General features: G+C 38.4%; 1 protein-coding gene across 1 annotated transcript in view; it reads left to right on the top strand.

Annotated features, from left to right (window-relative positions):
- Positions 1-15,428, top strand: part of LOC105448481 (U7 snRNA-associated Sm-like protein LSm11) — a 26,208-nt gene extending 10,780 nt beyond the window's left edge. The window contains exons 3-5 of the mRNA XM_011687066.1: positions 4,046-4,161; positions 8,386-8,524; positions 14,810-15,428. Coding sequence (XP_011685368.1) covers positions 4,046-4,161; positions 8,386-8,524; positions 14,810-14,961 — 407 coding nt within the window. The 3' untranslated portion in view covers positions 14,962-15,428. The remainder of the gene's footprint in view (positions 1-4,045; positions 4,162-8,385; positions 8,525-14,809) is intronic.
- The last annotated feature ends 71 nt before the right edge of the window (positions 15,429-15,499 follow it).

Raw genomic sequence — 15,499 nt, 5'->3', positions numbered from 1 at the left:
TATATATATATATATATATATATAATTGATTCTATAATAATAAAGTACCAAGTAAACCCAGTAAAAATGTTTAATCACGTTGGTACTTAGTTCGATGAGAAGTTTCAAATGTTACTGATAATTTGCCAGTTTTCCAATTTTTTAAATTTATTTTTTCGATTTTCATAATTCCATAAATTTATAATTATCACTCAAGAGTTGACATTTCAACTCTTTGACTTAAAGGTGAATTGCATACGATGATTGCAAACTATGAAAAGGATTGCTAAAACATGTATCAAACGTGTTTATGGCACTTGTATACTGATACCAAACATGTCTTTTCGAAGTTACAACAACGTTAAGCCGAATGTAAATAGGAAAGATCTCGTTTGCTACGTATTGCAAATTAAGTCAAATATTAATCGTTGATATTTTGCAACGGATTATACTTCAGGAATGTCCGTCGCCTCGTTTATTGTGAAGACAAGCTTTTTGCGTAAGCGACTTTGCGTAAATTATAATAACGATTTTGAAAGCGGCATACCTTCGTTTTTGGAAAATCGTACGCTCGAAGGTCTACTTCTTTCAAAATCGGTAATCAACATGAATGCGAAAGCCAAATATTTTCGATGCTCGTAATCAAGAATTACGGATCTAAGCGATGACCTCGCGATATTTTTCACTCCGCGACAATCCGCGACACAAATATTGTGATCTTCGGATTTCAATATATTAAAACCTTGTAAACGACGCGATCAAAATATACTTACATATAATGTGTACTTTACTGCTGTCCTTCCTCACTTCAAAACAACATACTTAAGAATTATATGCTTCCAGTCAATGTTTTACGATGATGAAATCGCAATAATATTGAAAAATCAATTGCATCAAGGTTTACAATCTTTCACTCTTGCAAAAATTAGTTTCACGACGCGAGAAAGTCAGTTTCGTTTTTCGACATAAATCAAGCGAATAATTTGACAAATTTGAAAATGAGTTAGTACAGCAATTAGCACACTGCTAATTCTGAAAGGGAGATAAAGTCTATTTGGAACAAAAAGCAGAGACCGAAGTTGCCGTTATTCATTTCCACCTCTGAAGCTCAATTTCCCTATTTCTATTGATTTCAAGTGCTTCCATATTCCGACATATGCAATTTTCTCGTTTTCTCGACAATGTAATCGGCGAGCGTGCCGATTACCGAACACCCTGTATATAAAGCTAGCCCGAGTATCATGCCGCCTTAAGGGGTTAACGAACGTGCAAGGCGAGGTACGGAACGACGGACACCTCCACGGCTCACCCTGCCCAGAGAAGGGACGATAAAGTCACCGTTTCGCGTTCCTCCCCTCGCGCGCGGCCGCGCGCGCGGTTGCGATCCTAACGGTTCCCTGCAACGCGGTTCACGCAAACGTGAACGCTCTCCCGGGCGCTGCGCTATCTCCCGCACACGCGCGCGCGCGCCCGCACGAAGGAAGATCGGTACATGAAGAGAAGAAGCGAAGGAGCTCGCGAGAAAGAAGGAAAAACGGCCGGAAGGTCGGAGGTGGACGCGGAGTGCGCTTATTCCATCGCCCTCTCTCTTTTCTCTCTCTCTCTCTCCACTCTCTCCGTATCCTTTTCCTCCGTATCCTCGCTCCTCCCATCCGTTTTTACCTCTGTGTGACAAGCCTGATGTATCCATTAAATGAAACAAAGCGTTTTTCTCATTAGACTAACAAGTTACGTTCCTTCTGTTATAATAAGATACTCTGAAGTTTTTTTATCGGACGCAAATTTAGCGACCTTAATTACATTATTATCGCAGTATCCAGACTTTATCTGGCGATATTTTGAAATATTAGCGTTTGTAACATTACGTGTGATTAAAAAGAAATAAACAACTTCCTACAGATTGCCATCTAAGGAAAAAAAAATACAGCTCATAACACAATCGCTCGCGGCTTAATTACGGGCGAGCGCGCGAAACCGGGACGGCCGCGATCCTTCTCGTCCTCGATCGAACGACGCCGCCTCGGCCGCAATAGTGGATCGCGCGATAGTGAAAGTGCACGCGGAAAGGAACAAAGAAAGGTGGAAAAGAAGCGGAGCGAGCGGCCCCGCGAGACGGAGCCCCTTTAGACGGATGAAAGTTATCGGAGAAAGCCAATTGGCACCGTCGATCTCGCGAGCGGCCGCGAGTGCGCGGCACCGCACCGCGCGCAGTTCTCTCACCCGACCGACGACGCGCCGCATCGCTTCTGCTGCACAGTGCACCGCCGCGCTCGCACGCTCGTGTGCGAGTCACGAGCATCGGGCGCGCGCATACGGAGAAAATAAGTGCACTCGCGCCGCGCCGCACAGCCCCCGTGGCTTTACGTAACTCCGCGCGGCGTTCGTCTTTCCGCGCGCAACGACGATCAGGGCCGAGTCTACCCGAGTCTCCTCCGAGCCGCGAATCGCAAAAAGCCGAGAAAGACTTTTTTACATGCAAAGAATGAGATTCAGAAATCTTCAGATCTTTCCAGAGGAATTTTAAATCTTTTTTTTTTTTGCCAATGTCACTGTATTCAAAGAAGTATGCTTACGGAGATATTCTGTTGGCAATGAAAAAATATCCCCATACTCTCGATGGAATTGCAGAGGAATTTTATTTCGAAGTATTTTATTTGTGAGTTTATTTATCAAAGAATTTAATGTTGAAAAATAATCATTTTCGTGATCAGCAATAGTCTGTCTCGACATCTGGCAAAAGCAATAGCCATACATCACGTATCTAAGTATTTGTATAAAAGGAATTACAATTTGTGAAACGTGGATGACTTTTTTTAATTTTATCTAATCAACAGCTTTCAGTTTACGACACTAAATTATATAGATACTATATATATTATATATGTCAAACTAAAAGTTATGCGTTTTTCCTCTTACACGCAGAGTCGTAGATCCAATTGATTTACCCCCAACGCGAAAGAAAAGTTCGGTATCATGGTATATAAGATACGGGAACGACGACGGGGGGTTTAATGAAGCTCTCCCGGCCGCGTAAAGTCTCGTAGTCACGGCGGGAAAAAAAGTAGCAAGAGCTGGAGGAACGAACGACGCGCGCGCGCGCGATGCTATCGGCTCCGTTCCTCCGCGCGTAAGGATGAACGATGATTTGTCGAGCGAGTCCGCGAGACACGAGAGAGCCGCATAAATTCTTATTAGCGTGGTGTTACGGCGGCTCATAAAAATCCATCGCCGCAATCTGCCCTCGTCTCGGGACTACTTCCGATACTCCGATATCACTCAAGTGTAGTAACTCATAATATAGTATAATATAGCGTCTTGTATAGTTATTATTTTTCCTATTGTTATTATTATTGCTACTTATTATTCGTAATATAGCTAAAAGGCGACGTACTTTATTTTATAGGACTTTTAACTTCGATATATTTTATTCCAGATAGTTTCTAAGTGTTGACTAAAGATAGTTTCATAATAAATATAGAGATTAATTATTTCATAGCTTTGAAGTTATTATTGAACTATTATTGAAGAATTTTTCTTTTTTTCTTAATTGTTATTATACGTATTTATATATTTCATATCGGACAATTAACAAGAATTATGCGTCCAACGAAAGCGTCACACTTCCTTCCTGCTTTTATTTTACAAATGAAAAACCATTTGTCCCAAATAATACACAATTAAATTCGACATTATGAAATAATCTTGAAATTCAATACTACGACAAATGAAAAGTAAAGAAACTCTTTTCTTAAAAGGGATAAACATTTTCAACAAGGTTCACCGATGATCGAGTCATATTCTAAATAAAATTTTGTTAAATTTTATTACTAATTTTTTCGAACATTTTGATCCATTGTTTTTATTTATATTATACATATAATCTATGCAAAACCTAACGGAATTATAAAGTTTTAAACTTCAAAATTTTTGTTTAATTAAACATAAAATATAAATATTTTTTTATCAATCGTATGCAATTAAATTACTTTTACACAATACAGATTTTCTTCGGATTTTTTAAAAGATTTGAACATTAATATCTAACATTCAAATTGACTGTTTACAGAACCAGTACCTAGAAAAAGACATGGAGAACGGAAGAATGTACTCTCGAAAATGCAAAAGACTCTCGGTCCGTTAGGAATGCTTCACGGATGCATGGAGGAAAAAATCCGGGTTAGGGTAGGTATTCGGATAGATTAATTTTTTTTTAATCATTCATTAATTGATACTTAGTACTTTGTAAAAAAAAATCTCAAATGATTCTTTAAATAAAAAGCGCGAATTTTCATGACATAACATAACGATGATTTTAAAGTTACACAGATTTTTAGATTCTAAAGAGATTTTTGCAGAGATTAAAGAATAATTCTCTCATGTGTTATGTGGAAATCCCTCAAAATTATATCTAGTATATTCAAAAACTTAAATATTAACGCATTTCTCGATTCATCAATCCTCTATTTTGCGCTTTCAGCGAAAAATGTACATTATCGAACACTACAATTTTCAGATATTTTCCGTCGCAATATCTCAATACAACACGTCTCCTTCCTAATCTTTTGCGTGCTTGCCGAAGAAAACAATCCTAAAAAAGAAACACTTCGTCCGCCCTTCCGCAGCTCCTTCCTTTCCGTCATTTCTTTTCTATCCTTCCAACCTCCCCCTCCTCCCCTAATATTGTTCGCGTGCACGCATACACGCGACTGACACACTTTCGCAGCCGAGTGACACACACGCGAAACCCTTCGCGGGTATTCGAAGGGCAACGAGACCCACCCTTCAACGAGAAACGCGATCGGGGAGGAAAGAAAAGCATTCGGGTCAACACTCGTAACCATGGTGACCCGACGGGGCGCTCTAGCCACTTCTGTTTACGCCCCTGACATGCCGTCGTCGTGCGACAAACGATTCAACGCGAGACGCACCCGGACAGGGTCGCACTGCTGCCCTAAAATTTACCCCTTGAAGCGCACGCGGTCGATCTTGTTGGGAGAATACAATTTCGAGTACGATGTCCTTCGAAGACTATTACTGACCGTACGAAATCTTTCATTCCGAGAGATACAATTTCCGTTGAATACTTCAAAATGTTTCAATTGCTATTTCGTTTCCTCTGAGTTGTAAATACAATATTCTAAATATTTTAACCTTTTCAATTCACGCGGCACATTAAATATAATAACGAACGACATTTGTCGATCATATAATGTATCATTAGATGCATACGTTTCAATATTCAGGTCTTTGATCAGATATCGCCAATACGACATTCAGAAATAAAAATAAAGTTTTTAATTTTATTTTATTATTTTAAAAGTGATTTTATTACAATGATGATATCACTTTAATCAAAATGAGAGTAACGCAATATAATTAAAGCGATATTTTCACAATTTTTAAAATATTAGTAGGTACTTTATCACTTTTCACTTTTTCACTTTTTTTATTTATTTCTACATTTTTTCGCTTTTTTTCTACCTTTTTTAAAATTTTTTACATTTCCTTTGTGAGATCCTTTGTGGCACAGTTGAAAAACTCTGCAATACTTCGTACATACAAAACAATAATATTATACAACACAATGTGATTCGAACATTAATTTTATGATTATATTATAATTTCATGAGGACGATACTTTTCGAAATTTATAATTTTGAGGTGAACACTTTTCAGGAAGGGATAATTTCTATATTATGTATTAAATGGATGACGAATGCAACGTGAGGTCTATCCCTTTCTATTCGATAATATATAAAGAATCGACGTCCTCGAGATTGTACAATCAATCCGGAAGTGCACGCGCGTCACCGTGGAAAGTTGTAAAATTGCGGCGCGATGCGCACGGCTGATAAATCATCATCATACTTATCTAATCGCATCCGATGATTTCTCGTGGCGCGGCGCGCTTAATGATCGCCGCCGCGCGCTAAGGACGGCTAATAATAGGACAATGAGATGGAATAATGGAAAATAAAAGTCAAATTGTTTTAATTGGGCTTCCGCCGCGGCGGAAGCGGATATCTTCGGCGAGAGGAGGATGGAGCTTCCGATGAGCCTCCTTCCGCGAGGCTTAAATTAAACGCGTCAACTTTCATCGCAATCCTCCCCCAAGAATCTCGTCTCTCAAATCGTCCTCGATGGCAGATCCTAATCTCCCGTGACCTTCGAACGCATCCGGAAAGAAGATTTTAATCTTGGCGAATCGATCACTCGACCTTCGACCGTTCAAATTGCCGAGGAAAGCATGTATTTTTTTTTTCTTTTATCATCAAATCATTCAAACTCATCTCGTCGCGGACGAATATAAGTGCGTTGAGAAAAAAGAATCGCGAGGGACGTTCGATTATGTTGATTGAATAATCGAATAGCTAACGTCTCCGAGATTTATTATCCTCGTGTTGCTCGTGAAAAAAAAAATGAATTTACATATCTAACAGTTTTGTACTTTTGCGTATATAATTTATACTTTTGAGAAATAAATTAATAAATAAATGACGAAAAATTGCTAAAAATCGGCAAAAATGAGTTTGCAAGGAATTCTGCTCAGGGATTTTGACGAGAAATCATGCAGAATCTAATCGAGCGTCGATCGGATCGCAGCCTCGAGCACTTCCGAAATTTTCCGGTCTAATTGAATCCGTATCTCGCCACCGAATCGCCCTGGATATCTCATTGCCGCGATCTCTCGGTCGCAACGAAATCCTTGAGTCTACGGCCAAGAAAATCCTGACACGTCAAGCGCGCAAAATCGCCGCCACTCCGAAACGACGATTAATTCTAATGACACCATATTTTCATTGTATCCGCAAATTGATGAGATATAATCGCTTAATCCCGTGATGTATAGTCGCTTAATCGAAGTGAAAATGGAAAAACGAGCCGTGTCAAATTAATTTGCGACTTAATACGAGCGCAAATGGGCAAAATGACTCCATCGGATCATCATTCGTACAAGAAACGGGAAAACACGCGGAAGGGCTGAGACACGCGCCGCACGCGGAGGTTCTCTCTCGTCACCTTGAAATGGCAAAGAGCGGACTCCCTCATTGGCGGTCTTGAGGCCTCCTAGAATCGATTCCGGCTAATTCGCGGACATCGTCGGCGACTCAATGACTCGCGATGACACATACGTATATACGCGAGTCCGAGGCTCGCAATTAGTTCTCATTGGTGGCAGAGCCGGCTCGGCACGCATGTACTATATGTCCGCGCTGTGCACGAAAGGCATTGAAGGGGGCCTTGCTTGTTGCCTGCACTTCCGCGTATCAGGCCGCTATCTAGCCTCTTACGCGGCCATATCTATGCGACAAACAAACGCTTTTTCTCGCATATACGAACCTTCCTCAACCAGGCGCAATGTAGTCTCTTTAACGCAATTTTATCGTCTTGAAGTGTTGCGCTGAATATCATCACGCTCCGTGCATTATCTTCGGAACGGATACGGAGCGATGCCGAAAGTGAGTTTTATGAGCTCCAATTTAGACTAAAAAAAAGGCTCGAAACTCAAATTTTTACACGCAAACGTCGTGAAACAGAATAGAAATAATTAGAATTCAAAATAAGTAACGCTACGATTCTACAAATGATAATCATACATAATGATAGAAACAATTAAAAGTGACACTAATTATATTCGTAATTATGTTCGTAATTAGTGTCACTAGTTTAGTTGTTCCTAGACTACAATTAGTTAGCCGTACAAAAGTGTAATGAATGCGTAGCATATGCGGTATGGAGAAAAGAAAGAATTGCATCATATGACTTGCGCAAAAGTCGATCGAACGAGAATATATGTAATTTTCTGCAAAAAATTGCAACGATAAAAAATTGGCTGAGCTCTTTTTATAGCTCTTTTCGTTCATGTGACACACTGTCTCAATCTAGTTGATGTAGATAATCATAGATAGAGAATAAATCGCTCTTTTGCTACAACAATTCAAAAATTGTCATTTTTTAATTGCTTACAGAAAAAGAATAAAAATATAAAGAAAAATAATATACTTAAAAAAAACACTTTTATTCCTCTATTATCACTGTTATCATCAGTTATTACATTAACATTGCATTTCAAAATTATTAATATTTAAAAAATTACAAAATTTTTATTCAAAATTCAATATTAAAACTCTTTTTTTACAAAATTTTGTTTTTTGAGAGATATCTATACTGTGGAATCTATATTGTGGAACAATGAGCGAGATCACATATAAAAGTCGAACGAACGATTGTTCGCTTGATTGCTACTTCACATTTCGGGCGCGACTCAAATGACTCCGCGATCATCGAAAGTGAAGTGGGAATGCCGATCGCCGCGTCTCTTTTCTCGGCGAGCACGACTTTACCTGGAACACGAGGACTCGTCGCGATTCTAAAAGGAATAATCGGTCGTTCTTTGTGCCGAAGGTCTACACCAGGAACGAGCGCGGCATAAGGGGACACGTGGAGGCATACGTGGCCGCCTTCGACAAGTACTGGAACCTCGCGCTCGAGGACTGCTTCGAGGTCTGGTCCCGCAAAGTCAAGAGGAAAGCGCCCGCTCTCGGTACGATTCATCTTATTAATATCTATACTACGGCATATAATCTATTAAAGACCACGTTCACAACATAAACAATTTTGGACCACAATTGTTCCTATTTTTCTTTAAAGATTTTATATTAATAATAGAATCATTAACGATTAATAGTTTATAATTAATGATCCTTGAATAGTCAATGAATCATTAATAGTTAATGATTAAAATTTTCTAATGATGATTAGAATCGTCAAAGAGACAGTTCAGCTACAAGTTCTTTAGAGAATTTGTTGCTAAAATCGTTTCCCTTATAGTTAAGTTTTAATCGTTTCCTTCGTAATTGTCATTCCGATAATGGAATGTTGGCCGTTAATGAGTTGAGTTATTTGAATATTTACAAGTATATTACTGATGTATCACTGATGTTTCCATCACAAATATATTTCACATATTTATCTCTGTCTGACGTATTGAAAAGTTCTACTTAAAGTAAAATAATAAAATAACATTTTGCAGCTTTTTGCTAAAATTGGCGAATGCTATTTATTTATCAGTCGTATTACATACACGATTTATGATTTCTGCGCTTGTCAGCTGATCGATTAAAAATTAATTTTTTTTTTATCGAGATTTTTTGCGAGTTAAGTAAAAGATAACGATATTCTCTCATTTGATCTTAGAAAAACAGATTTTACTTTAAGAATGTTTTAACATCAAAATTCATGATAGTCACAAGCGCACAATGTTAACTCTAAATGTCTCTGCTGTTCAGTTTCCTTTCGATTTTATTCTTAATCGAGAATTGTAATGCAACTGCTACAAGATTAGAGATATAATAATCTTGTTGTGTCTTTTATATATGCGTTAATTGCGTGGGATACTTTGTATTCCATGAAGATTGATAATAGAAAAAGAGTTACAAAAACTTGACCGAGAATACTGAAATTGCATAGAATTATAACCTGTTTCAGTTATTACTGGAGATAAATCACTTAATCGGGTGTGTGTGAGAATCAAGGATAAATTATAATTTTCAACGTGTCGGACGAAAAGAACGATGAATAGTCTTCTCGTGTTTTCCAATCATGCTCGATGCAGAATTTATTAATATAAATTTCAAGAATAATATATACAACAATAAGCGTGGTGAAATTTTCGAAATTTACATACAACATCGTACGATCTGGAAGGGATTCGCTGCACGTCTAAATCCACGCTATTGAAATTCAGCGGCTTCGTTTCTCGGCAATTATAGATTCTTAATGCTGTAATAATCGTTTTCGGTATATAAATATGTAAATGTATATGTATACCTATGTATTGTGCAACGCGCAGAAAAAATCACTAGTGCTAGATAGATGCGATGGAAAGGAGTCGACCGATCGATTATTCTCGCCTCCTTGCGAGTTTTTGCGTCTCATGGAGATACAACGCGCCATGATGGCACGAAAAAGAGGGAGAAAAAAGAAGGGAGGAGGAAGGGGGGAGAGAGAGAGAGAGAGAGAAATCGAAATGCTAACAAAGTCGGGCGATAAAAAAAAGCTTTATAACTTCCGACATTTCGAAGTACAAATGATATTGAAAACTAAGAAAAGATAGAAAACGCTTTGATACACAATTCTTACTGTACCGAAATATTTGGTTTGGAACTTTGAAGATCACACAAATTATTTGTAAATAATATTGTTCAATGAATTAGTTTTTCTTTCTCTTACATCTTCCGTGTAAATTTAAAAATACTATGTACAAGTCTTGTGAATTTCTTTCAAAAATAAATATTCGCAAGTATTACTGCAGACTATTTTCATAATAGTCAATAGGTTCACTAACGTAAATATTTTTAATTTTCTTGAAGATATTTGTGTTGAAAAATTTTAATTAAAATTAAATTTATCAGCTTTTCTTCTAAAACAGGAACTGGAAAATTTTTCTCAAGTAAAGAAAATGTACATTGAAACAATTGGTGATTACTCATAATTACTGGTCATTACTGTAATTAATAAAAATTGCTTTCGGAAATTATAGCCCATTTTTATCTATTTGACAAATATAATAAGTCTTCGTTAATATAACAACTACTCGTAATATAACAATAAAAAAATTTTGCATGTAACATGTGTTATCTTGTAATAACTGAATAATTTTCTGTTCCTGAGTTATAAGTTAGTTTTATAAGTGTGCGTGTGTATCGATGGTATTATTTTCAGAATATCGGAACTCACGTACGTACGTATATATAGTCCGCGTGACGTTCCACGGAAACTTAAAACTCGTGAATTTGTCTCTTACATTTGCCTCGCCATCCGCTTGCCACCTGACATTGTCGATACGGAATGACGGAGACAATTTGTCATCGGGTCAGGGATGAAGTAATCGACTATAGTCACTCCAGCTTAAAATCGCAACTTAAAACTCACTGACACCATTCCTTTTTTTCGCTTGTACTGCTCGGCCTTGTGTAACGGTCATTCCTATTAATACACACTTTTCGAACGACAGTGATATACTGCATGCACTTAAGCGATCTTCGAAAATTCGTGATTCGATAACGCGACGGAAACTCAGGCCCATTTTTCTACCAATGTAAATTAACTTTAATCTCGGTTTAACTTGCTCTTTATCTTTTCTAAGAATTAGAAATTTTTTTAAGAATTAGTTCCAAGAATTAGAAAAAAATTAATCTACATTGGTAGAAATGGACGTAAAGGCATCAAAACTTCCGCGCTCATCTATTCTTCTTCGGAGTTGCAAAATTACACGTGAAATGTAAGATTCCATTTTTTCTTTTAACTTTTTCCTCCAATCTTTTTCGCGGGAACGCCCTCGGTCGTCGTTAGCAGAAGAGTATCTTCAGGGCAAAAGTGCGATCCACTTTTAATCCGCGGGATTTCCATTCTTCGTTCGTCGCGCGCGCAAATCGATAGGGTTTAACGAACTCGCCTCAGGGGAGTACGAGCGCGCGCGATCCGTTCGTCTTTATTTACACCGCGCAGCAAAAGGGCGGCAGCCGTGGAAGAGTAGAAGAGGAAGGGTCGCCGTATCGGGCGCGCGAAGGGGGATAATACATCCCACTAAGGTCGCCGCTTTGCGGCAGGAGCAAGGACCGACCTTGACTACGTATAGTGGTCGCCGACGCGCGGCGTTCGATACGCGTTCGAAGGAGGAGGAAGAAGAGGAGGAGGAGGAGATTCGCGCGCGGCAGGCCCCTCTTTGCGTGCGCGCTTCCTCGCTCGTTTCTTCTCTGCCTCTTTTCTGCCGCCTTCTCTTCTCCTCTTCCTCCTCCGTGCGACTTCTTCCCGCATCGTTTCCTTTTCTCCCCGTCGATCCTCTCCTCCCCCGCGCCTGTCATACCTCGCGAGACGCTTCTCCAATGCTCCGTATCCCTTCTTCCTCTCCCCCCACCCCTCCCGTGCTGGCAACGGATTTTCCTCCACTCGCGTTACCCTCATCCTTCCTTTTCTCCTTCGCCACGTGCCCTCCAACCTTCCGTCTCTCGTTTTCATTCATCCACGCCGATCGTGTCAAACATGCGATCTATAAGTGACCAAAACACATGTTCCAACTTGGAAAAATGTTACGCTTCGTTCGTACGCAAGTTATTTTTAAACAGATAGATAGAGCATAAGAGGAATCGAAGAAAATATAACGAGATTGGATATTTCGTGGAATCGAATGTATTACCGGCAAATTTTTCTCGGAATCAATTCACAATCGATTTTTTCCGCGGACGAAATATCGAGGCAGGAAGTTTTTAATTTTTTAAATATCTCAGCAACTAAGAAAGATTTTATCTGACAGAAAATTATAGTTTTATTATCTATCTATAATATTAACAATTCGAGTTATTTATTACGGAAATAACATTCTCGCTACATGAGCAACAATCGATTATATATTTATATAGAATTCGAAGAAATGCCGATTAAAGTGACTTCCGCTGTGTTCCGCTATTGAATTTTTCCTCGGTTTTTCCTCAGAAGTGCGATATATTTCCCAGAAGATTCAGATAGAAGACCCTTTTATAGTTTCGCTAATCCTCTGAATTACGTATTGCACACACGTTTTATCGCGAGTTTTTTCAGCGAACTTACCAACATTTTATCAACTTTCATTTCCGTTTCTCTATCAGTACCGTTCTGTAATCTCGTGATTTCTACGATAGACGAACTGGCGTCTCCTGGCACGTGTGTAGATGTATTCCGTCAACGTGTCAATACGATTTTGCATCTCGAAATTCATAAAAAAAAAGTCTGCTCTCCGCGATTTGATCAGTCGATCGAATACGTTTTGATTACACAAAAAAAATATCTAGAGTTGCAGTTCGATGAAAGCGTTTTGAACAGATTTGACTTGAATATGCGATTATTATTGCCTATCGTATATGAACAATTTAATATATGCAATTAATCAGCAAAATAATTTTTGACGACAACGAAACAAGATAAACAGGATTAATCTACTCGGGAATAATTCGAGTGCACATACATTATTTTGAAAAACGTATTATTTGTGCTTCTTTTTAATAATATTTAATGCGTACAATTTAGTATAAATAATACAGATTGACATTATTAATTCAAATCCAGAGGCTACAAGTTCAATTAAGTTTCTAGACCAATATAGAATTTATATACAATCCCATTAAAAATAAAACATTTATAAAAGAATTATTTTAACTACGTCACACTTTACGGCAATATGATAAATTATTTTCTTGTAAAATACAAAATTTTAAAAAGTAAAAAATCATTAATATGCCGAAACGTTTAATAAATAATTTGTAACACATATCGTTTCTTGTTAATTTTTTAAATAATTACTTCGCCAATTCCCACTAGCCGTCTTTATTCCTCAATTGTTCATGACAAAACTTTATAACTTAACTTTTTTTGCTAATTAAATCTAGAAGGAAACTCTCCTTCCTTTCTCTCTCTCCGCGCCGAATAGTACCTATTAAGGGTTAATTTATTTTCTTACTTACAATTTAAGCAAACTATCCTGTAAGAGGTTTAATGGAACTCCGCAACGACGCGGGCGTTGCGAGGCAACGCGAGGAAACGCGTGTTAGGACTAAACTCTTTCGTTTTTCGACGTCTTCTCGTCGTAGTTTACAGCGTCTTCCAAAAAGCAGCACGCCCTGGGCGGGCTGCTCCTCCTCTCTCTTTCGGCGCGCCGAGTTCAGGGTTAGTTGGCCTACTGACGTACTTCGGTACGTATCGCGAGAGGGGTCGCGAGGTCGTTGATACGAGGCTAAGAAGGGAGGGTGGAGGGAGCGGCGACCTTGGAGAACAGCCCGTAACAGGATCGATGCCTTCCCCGTGTACACGTGTCCTGTTGGCTCCTCGTGCCTGCCTTCCTGCCTGCTATCCCCCTTTCCGACCCTCTTCTGGGGCTCTTCCCCGTTTCCTTCCGCGACTCCAACCCCCTTATCACGGTCCCCGCGCGCTTCTATGGACACGTGCTGGACACATAAACAACCTTCTCAAGACTTTCCTCGTGACCTTAGCGAGCGTTTTCTTTCTGAGGTTTATTCGCAACATCATGCGCACTTCCGACTTGAATTTTTCCGCATAATGTCCGCTTAATATTCACAAATTTACCATCTTTATCCTGATTTCGTCAGCTAATACAAGTATATGGATTATTATTATTATAGTAGCTCATTATAAAAGAGAATTCCTCTATGTATAATTATATAGAAAGTTTATTAATATACTTAAGAAACTTGTAATTAAAATTTTTAAGTTATTTTAAAATGTCATAACTTATTTTCAAAATTTTAATAAACATCGAAAAAGGAATCTTTCTAATAAGTTCAATATTAAAATATTTAATATTAAATTGAACCATTTTTTGTTCGGTTTTTTTACCGTTATTTGGCCGTTGAAAAATAATAATTTTTTTTGTTGGAATAAACGTTCAAAATTTAACAAATTATAAAATGCAGTCGATTAATTTATCTGCTGCATAAACTGATAATACACTTTGACGCACGTCTACATAAGTAACGCGGCAATATTGTTATCATTAAAAAATAAAATCTCACAAGAATGAATTCGACTTCCCTCTTCAGAATCTATTCCATTTTTCTTATCTAGTATCTCGTCATAGATACGTTTTTTTCTCCTAACTTTAATTGAACAAAGAACGAGAATTCCGTCGCAATTATGACGAACGAGCAAAGTCATTCATATTTACACGCTCATTCGTATAACTTATTAGAATTCTAAAGCAGCCGCACCGTTAACTGAGCGGAGGGAAATGTATATCGGGAAGAAGATATATATCGCAAGGACTTGGTGTTTGATTCAGGTGCTGATGCAGTCAGGGTAGAACCGGCAGAAAACGACGTCCCTAGGGCGGTGCTGAAGAAGATCGAGGGAAAGACGGAGACCTTGGAGAGGCACGTGCCGCAGATGCTACTGAGGGGAGAGCAAGTCGCTATAATCGTCAAAATCAATTGACTATGCGCTGTCGCCTTAAGGGACGTCCACAGGCAAACGGCGCCACGTGCATTCAATTACGCAGCCAATTGTATCTCATACTTGCCATTCACAACCATGTTTTTCCCGTTATTTGTTATTTTTATTCCGTCACGGAACGAAATTTTATATGAAACGTATTGTACAAACATTTCGGTGCTATATTTGTATGTATAAATGCTTGTAGAGTAAATGCGCGTACTACATTCGCGCAGAGTCCTCTGGATTACGTAACAAAATTCGATTTTTTCGAAGTACCGCGAATGACGCGAATACATTAATGTATTTAAGTATCTCGGAATATATTAATTGGATAACGAATATCAGCGTCATTTACTTAATGCGGTTACAATACGGCATTGCGACGTGATCTACATAACCGGAATAAATGTACATTCATTTTTCACTCCCCTACGATACATTTGTATAATAAATATTTCAAACGAAAAGATATCGTAAAATTCCTCCGCACGCGTGCGTGAAATGAAATTTCACGCCTCTCTCCCTCTTCCTCTCTTTC

The sequence above is a fragment of the Wasmannia auropunctata genome, unplaced genomic scaffold, assembly GCF_000956235.1.
Source record: "Wasmannia auropunctata unplaced genomic scaffold, wasmannia.A_1.0 LD336085.1, whole genome shotgun sequence".
In the NCBI taxonomy this organism is placed as follows: Eukaryota; Metazoa; Arthropoda; class Insecta; order Hymenoptera; family Formicidae; genus Wasmannia; species Wasmannia auropunctata.
This window is presented reverse-complemented; position numbering and strand designations above follow the sequence as displayed.